Source organism: Berghia stephanieae, chromosome 1, assembly GCF_034508935.2.
Source record: "Berghia stephanieae isolate SIO BIC M18660-M18661 chromosome 1, UCSD_Bste_1.3, whole genome shotgun sequence".
In the NCBI taxonomy this organism is placed as follows: Eukaryota; Metazoa; Mollusca; class Gastropoda; order Nudibranchia; family Aeolidiidae; genus Berghia; species Berghia stephanieae.
The window spans coordinates 115258562-115266724 of record NC_088360.1 but is presented as its reverse complement, the minus strand read 5'-3'; the positions used below and the strand labels follow the sequence as shown (position 1 = coordinate 115266724).

The following is an 8163-nucleotide window of genomic DNA, read 5'->3' as shown; positions in this document are numbered from 1 at the left end:
ATTGAACTGGAGTGATTTCAATTCTTATCATTAAAAGGGCCTGGTAGACGGCGGCTGTTCAAGAAAGACAGACAGACAGACAGACAGACAGGAAGACCAAATGAGTGCTGACTTGAGAAAAATGGTCGAAGACAGATCCATATGCGTCACCGTTCTACACTTCACCGCGTATCGATAGGACCCCCCCCCCCCCCCCCCCCCCCCCCGCACCCCAGCCCACCGCGATAAGTTTAAGATACGAGTAACATGCGGCGGAAATGAATGGGAAGCATAAATGTTTCTACAATCTTTACGCCTCGGTACAGCCGAATACGAGAGGGTTATGTTGTCCGTCAAGTTGTACCCATAAGATAAAAATAATAATTGATAATTGATTTGATTATATTTGGAAATATATCAACGTTTTGTTTTAGTTTGCACTATATCGCATCAAACCGTTTGCGAACAATGTTGCACTAGAATTAGAAATGCATTAATATGTTAACCCTGTTACGATACAATGAACATTTTTATTATTCACATTTGTTTATTCATCACAAACTTTGAAGAAAAATCGTTGTTATACCCATGAGAATTTAATTAGAGTTTGTAAAGCTGGTCTTAATGAAGACATGATGCATAATAAGTAGGCCTACTTATTGCTTTTGAATTGAATAATCAATTTTATGTTAAGTATGGCATCTCGAGAATAATCCTGACCTTAGTCGGTCGGTCGAGTTAAGAAATTAGATAAAATCTCCAATTAGAATATTACGTCATCACAAAAGGCATACATGTTTTCTTTCACGCTGGATTAAAAACATTTCTCATTAATTTACGCTTCACTGGCCCTCCAACCAATCACAGGACATGGTGAGACTACTACAAGCACCATGTTTAGCTTCAAACTGTAAGAAGATATAATTGTCGCATGCATAAAGTGAGCCTAAGCAAAAATCAAACAAATTTAGAAGTACATAGCCGGATATTAAATCACTAAAATAAATATTGATATTGGCATATTGATTTAATGCGTGGTTAAGTACCCCCCCCCCTTTATTTTTGTGTTTGCAATCATGTTCCTTAATCTCTATATCAACCTACAAAAACATTCTCTTCTAAACAACGATAACACCATGGTAAAAGCAACTCAGAATTACAAAGCATTCTGAATCCCCCCTCCCCTATCTGTATATCTATCTATCTATCTATTATCTATCTATCTATCTATCTATATCTATCCATCTATCTATCTATCTATCTATCTATCTATCTATCTATCTATCTATCTATCTACCTATCTTTCTATCTATCGATCGATCGATCGATAGATCTATCTATCTATCTTCTACCTATCTATCTATCTATCTATCTATCTATCTATCTATCTATCTATCTATCTATCTATCTATCTATCTATCTATCTATCTATCTATCTATCTATCTATCTATATATCTATCTTTTTTAATAAATAAATATTTTTATTATGTATATATATAATAACTAATACACCAGTCATGTTAAATAAAATGGCATATAATTAAAAAATATGCTATTGCTACATGAAATTTTAAAATGTTAGCAACTTACAGGCATATTGGATTTTGTTGTATTTCACGAATCGAAGAATCAACAAACAATGGGAAACCTGCACACAGAGATAGACAGTAATGCGAGCTAGAAGCTTGAGTCAAGGGGCTTTATACTTTATAACCTGTCTCGAGGACAAGATAAACTTGGCCCATGTTCAACTCATGTAAGCTTTTCATTGGTGCGGTAAATCATGTGACTTACTCGACTGGGGTGACGTTTTATTCAATGAGCTGTGTTACCCTGTACGTTGTAAAGGTGTGGGGTTTACTTTCGATCTATATTGGGGAGGTTTTTGGGGGACACCATTGAATAAATGTAACTCAGTATTAAAAAATGTCACCACGCCCAATGCACCATATTATTATCATTTGCTAAGTGTGTCCCTACCAATTCTAAAATTGTGAAATAACATGAAGAGACCTGGGGAAGGGGCGGGGCGGTCTCTCTCTCTCTCTCTCTCTCTCTCTCTCTCTCTCTCTCTCTCTCTCTCTCGGGGGGGGGGGGGGGGGGGGGGGGGGGGGAGGTTACGAGGTTTAATCATTCCCTTGATGTCCATTGACATAAATCTGATCGTGCAACAATTTTATTGGAAACCCCACCAAACCTTGATCTGATGCCACCGCACTTGACACCGCACCCTTATAAGATAATAGTTAATTATTAAGAACGAACTCATCAATGTAGTGCATTTCTACTTTCTTATAATGCATGAAGTGAAGTGTGCAGTTTTGGTTGAAAACATCCTATATATATATATATATATATATATATATATATATATATATATATAATATATATATATATTATATATAAAATATTTCAAGTATAATTATGATCATAAAATTGTACTTGAAATATTTAATAAATAGCTCCTGTAATAAAAAAGTAGAGCACTATTATTTCATGGTTTTCGTTTATATATCAGAGCCATTTACAAAACCGCAATACCAAATAATATATATTATACGCCCAAGAATCAGTGACTTGGTACTATGCTTGTTTTGTTTTATTGGGCGGCGGTGGGCGCAGATTCACAGGTTTTTATCTTATAGCATTTCAGTTTACCGCGCTCTATCAAATAGGCTGAAACATCTACAAAAGTAGAATTCCGTTGTAGCAGGCATGTTGATTTTGATATAACATTTTATCTTTATCATGAAACTGTCAAATACGATGACTCAGATTATGTATAGCAGTATAGTGAATGGTATAAATTTTATTGATAAAAAAGTATTTATGATTAGTTTGACACACTCAATTTTGCGGCAACCATTTGCTGACTCTTCTAAACATTCAAGCTGTGGTAAAATAGAATAGCGTCAAATAATGACTACATTTAAATGAATAGAAATTCGGCCATAGTCCATCTCATAAAATAATCACTTAGAAAAAAAATCCTCTTGTTACCGAGTAAAATCCTCAAGGCATTGTAGCTCTGCTTGGAGCTCACCCTATTCCAATGTTCTTTTCTGTGCCTGTTCTCAAACGTTCATACAGAAAATTTATGGCCTTTTAAAAAATATTATTCGGAAATGGAAAAGACCCCCCCCCCCCCTCCCAACAGGAAGAAAGAAAAAAACAAAAACAAAAACAAAAGTAATTATCTTTTATGATGGCAATTCATTGGAATAAAAGGAAACTATTTCATTATCTATCATTATGGTCTTGTTTATTTGCTAATGTTATCGTTGTTGTTGACCAACTTGACAAAGGGGTGTATTTGCACTCTTCTAGCGTACCATCTTCCTCAATTGAACCGTAACACACCTACCCATCTTCGTCTCTCTGTCCGATGATAATCGTATCAATATCGTCCTTAAGATCTTCCAACTTTCTTCGTGCCTAGGGTCTCCAATCTATTAATTCCAAAACAAAAAGTACAAACATAGGACGAAAGGAAGATTGATGGTGTAGAATCGTTTATCAAATGTCACGGGGGTTAAAAAAAAAAAAAAAAAAAAAAAGTGAGCTTTTGCACAAAGCACTAGCCACTAAAAAGCTCTTTACAAAGGCACAACAACTCTGTATAAGTCGTTTCTAGTAAAATTTTGCGACAACGACATTTAATATCGTTGAAAATAAGAAAAACATCCCATTAATACCCTTGGATCGACGTGCAATTATTTGTAAAATATCTGCACGTCGCCTTGGATGTTTACGTGGACTCAACACCAGATTGGATTATTATGTGTTAATCTACTGGACACACATAATAATGATGAGGATGATGATGATGATGATAATAATAATAATAATGACGATGGTGATGATTGATGTTGATGATGATGATGATGATGATGATGATGATGATGATGATAATAATAATGATGATGATGATAATAATAATAATAATAATAATAATAATAATATAATAATATAATAATAATAATATAATAATAATAATAATAATAATAATCTGCTGCTGCGTGCTGCTGCTGCTGATGATGATGTGATGCTGATGATGATGATGTGATGATGATGATGATGATGATGAATGATGATGTGATGATGATGATATATGATGATGATATATATACTAATCTGCTGCTACTACTACACTACTACTCTACACTACTACTACTACTACTACTACTCTACTACTACTACTACTACTACTACTACTATACTACTACTACTAACTACTACTACTACTACTACTACTATACTACTACTACTACTACTACTACTACTACTACTACTACCTACTACTACTAACTTACTACTACTATACTACTACTAACTCTACTACTACTACTACTACTACTACTACTACTACTACTACTACTACTACTTACTACTACTACTACTACTACTACGCCACCACTACTACTCCTACTTCTACTACTACTACTACTACTACTACTACTACTACTACTACTACTACTACTACTACTACTACTACTACTACTACTATATATATATAATAATAATAATAATAATAATAATAATAATAATAATAATATAATAATAATAATAATAATAATAATAATAATAATAATGATGCTGATGCTGATGATGATGATGATGATGATGATGATGATGATGATGATGATAATAATAATAATAATAATGACGATGGTGATGATTGATGTTGTTGATGATGATGATGATAATAATAATGATGATGATAATAATAATAATAATAATAATAATAATAATAATAATAATAATAATAATAATAATAATAATAAAAATAATAATAATAATAATAATAATAATAATAATAATAATAATAATAATAATAATAATAATAATAATAATAATAATAATAACAATAATAATAATAATGACGTTTCTTTGGTTTGTGGTTTCCCATAGTTTGATTCGACATTGTGAAGGTAAGCATTGTGTGTTTAGTATCATTGGTTCAGTGAGCCTATTTTTCTTTGCGACCCGAGCGATGTGTATTGAGTATCAATAGATCACCTCGGACCCGAAACATACGTTTTCTGTTCAAGTCATGGAGCCCTTACATACTGTCTGTTCACCTAGGTTCAAGTTCATGCTCTTACTCTGTCGACGGCTATCTAACTATTGATTAGTGTTAGATAAAAGAAAGCAATAAATTTTTTTTTAAAAAATAAAAAAATATGTAAATAAATAAATCGAATAAAGAAAAAACGTGAAGGGCCCTTTTGCTTTTATAGAGTTAGAAGAGAAAAATATTAAAGGAGGTAACTCAATTTATTTTTTACAAGTGATTACTTATACCAGTTGTCTACCCTACAAAATGATTACATATATCAGTTGTCTACCCTTCAGTTATAATTATTTGTTTCGCGGAGACCAAAATTATACTTTTTATACTTCCCCATTCTCTGTCGAGTTTGAGGTGGTGTCCAAGGAAGAGCATGTCTGGACACATAATTTTATATTTTTGTTCATTGAAATTATACCGTAGGCTACGTAACGCATCAATTTGAAGTGTTCTTAAAACACATTTAACGATGAATTGCACTGTACAGTTAATTTCAATGTAAATAATTAAAATACAAGTTTTTATTCCCAGTTAAGAACCTGGTCGTTAAGATAAACAAATCTTCCCATGTGAAGCTCATCTTCAGTTTTAGACGATTTATAAACAAAAATAAAATCACAGAGTCAATCTCGTTTTGAAGATATATTGACTGACCATGAAATTAAAAGACTGCATTATATCTGAATTACAAAATTTTTGCGAAAGATAAATGGAAATGTTTTAGTATGAATTTGATCCACATTTCATGCAAAGACACGTAAAGTCAGAGGGCAAGTACAAGTATTGTATCAAGAGGGATAAGCGAATATTGATTTTTTCCTCACATTTCGCCAGACACGGCAGTATCGCAGTGCGTTATAGTTCAATGGCGGCCATATAAACATCTGATGTCAATTTTGTCAGTGAATGGATCCTGGATTTGACATTAATTCAGAATAAGTGATCATAGAAGGCTGGATGTGAGAAAATATGTGAGATCATTCTATTGAATGAAAGGTAAAAAGTGTCATGTGTATCATAATGATTGTAATCTTTTCATTGTAATCTAGACTCAAAATAATTCGTAATGGTCTAGCTAAATGTCAAACAATCTAGGATTTAAATTATAAGTACGAGACAATATTGTATTAAGTGATCTCTATACTATGGCTGTTGTTATTATGTTTTTGTAAACGACATGGATTTATTTGCTAATTTGATGACCCTAATTGTTATGGACTCATTTTTGTAAAGGATATCCTCTCAAACAAACACAAAATAATTTCCATTTCAACAATGTTAAACCAAGCCCATGATTACGCTCGGTTATCAGACGCAAATATGTGCACGTCGTTCATTATTGAAATACAACAAAAGAATTTGATTTAATTAAACATATTTGTCTTCGAGTTATATCAAAATATTTTTCAAGCCTGAGTTAATTAAATTTTAGGATTGCCCCATTTTGACACATATTTAATCTCAGAGTCAGATCCATATTAAAATTTGATTTCATAAAAAGAAGGTGAAATGATCTTTCTTCCTTCATAAATGCTTTTTTGTCTATATTCAAAATTACAATAAAAATAATTTGAAGCAGACTTGAATGGATTGGGTTGCCTGATGCAAGCACCGATCTGTAACGGATCGATCAAGAGTCTCCGGCGTTTTCAATTTTCAATTTTCAATTTTGTAATACTCTAATTGTGTATACACGGTTGTGAAGTTAATAAGCAATCAAATTTTATATAGAATTAAATACATTCATTATTTTATTTTTTCAGCTATAAAAAAGATTACATCAAATTTATTGGTGATTCTCTAAGTTCTTAGAAATCTGTAGTGATATCAGTTCCCTTTCCCGCAATTTCTTATTTTCCTTCTTCTACTAACTCCTTCTTTTTCTTCTTCTTCTTCTTCTTCTTCTTCTTCTTCTTCTTCTTCTTCTTCTTCTTCTTCTTCTTCTTCTTCTTCTTCTTCTTCTTTATTGTAAATGAAATATCTGTGCTGATTCCATCACATATCACCCATAACTACCTTTTGTGACACCTTATTCAAATGGGACAGGTAGTGACTTTTTCTGGTAGATTGTTTTTGTTTTTTTATCCGAAATAAATTATAAATCTAGCTTTCACACAGGCTTATGTGCAGCTGCATCACTATGGAAAATTTGACATGGGGCTGGTTAAAAACATTTTTTAAACAACTTGAGCTTTTATAGAGCGTGATATCCACTAAATCCATCTCTCTGCAGGTTTTATTTTAGGGTGACAATGAATGGAATAGAGTTTCAACAATGGTCAATGCGATTCGTATAAAAGCAAACAGTCTACGTCATTAGCACTTTTTAAATTCTAAATGTCCCCCCCCGATCAATCAACATACAACATACCAACATACAAAACTATGTGTAACATTAAATATCTATAGCCGGTTAGAGAGAGTTAAGTAGGAACTAATCCCCTAACTGGCTGTCTAAAAGCAATAACAAGGAGCTGCATGATGTCAACTTTATTCATTCTATAACCAAATATGCCCAATATACATACATACATATATATATATATATATATATATATATATATATATATATATATATATATATATATATATATATATATATATATATATATATATATATATCAACACACACCACACACACACACCCAATGATAAAGCTGATCCGATTTATGAATCTAAGAAGACAATTTAAAATCGGAAGGCCTAAACATATATATATATATATATATATATATATATATATACACACACACACACATCCAATGATAAAGCTGATCCGATTTATGAATCTAAGAAGTCTAATATCTCTCTTTTTTACTCACAAACTCACATACACACACACACACACACACACACACTCACTCACACACATTCACTCATGCATCCACACACATGTCCTCCTCCCCTCGCACACATACATTCAAGACATCCACAGCCACTCAATACGCTGCCTGTTTTGATAGTCCCATGACCTGGTAGGCTTAGCCTAAAGATACCAAAGACCAAGGGGAGTATTGTCCATGATGGGTAGGAGAAATAGATATGTTTTCTGTACATCAAAAAAATGATCCTGTCACTTTATTCAATAGCTGGAAGGATTGCTATGAAAAGA

At 32.4% G+C, this 8163-nt stretch overlaps 2 protein-coding genes across 3 annotated transcripts in view; one reads left to right on the top strand and one right to left on the bottom strand.

Moving 5' to 3' along the window:
* LOC144962818 (annexin B9-like) overlaps positions 1-1753 on the bottom strand; it is a 29358-nt gene extending 27605 nt beyond the window's left edge. The window contains exon 1 of the mRNA XM_078896095.1: positions 1571-1753. Coding sequence (XP_078752221.1) covers positions 1571-1576 — 6 coding nt within the window. The 5' untranslated portion in view covers positions 1577-1753. The remainder of the gene's footprint in view (positions 1-1570) is intronic.
* Positions 1754-5386: 3633 nt separating this feature from the next.
* Positions 5387-8163, top strand: part of LOC144962817 (centrosomal protein of 128 kDa-like) — a 62632-nt gene continuing 59855 nt past the window's right edge. For both annotated transcript variants that reach the window (XR_013643532.1, XM_078896093.1), the window contains exon 1: positions 5387-6047. The gene's annotated coding sequence lies outside the window, so the exon portion shown is untranslated. The remainder of the gene's footprint in view (positions 6048-8163) is intronic.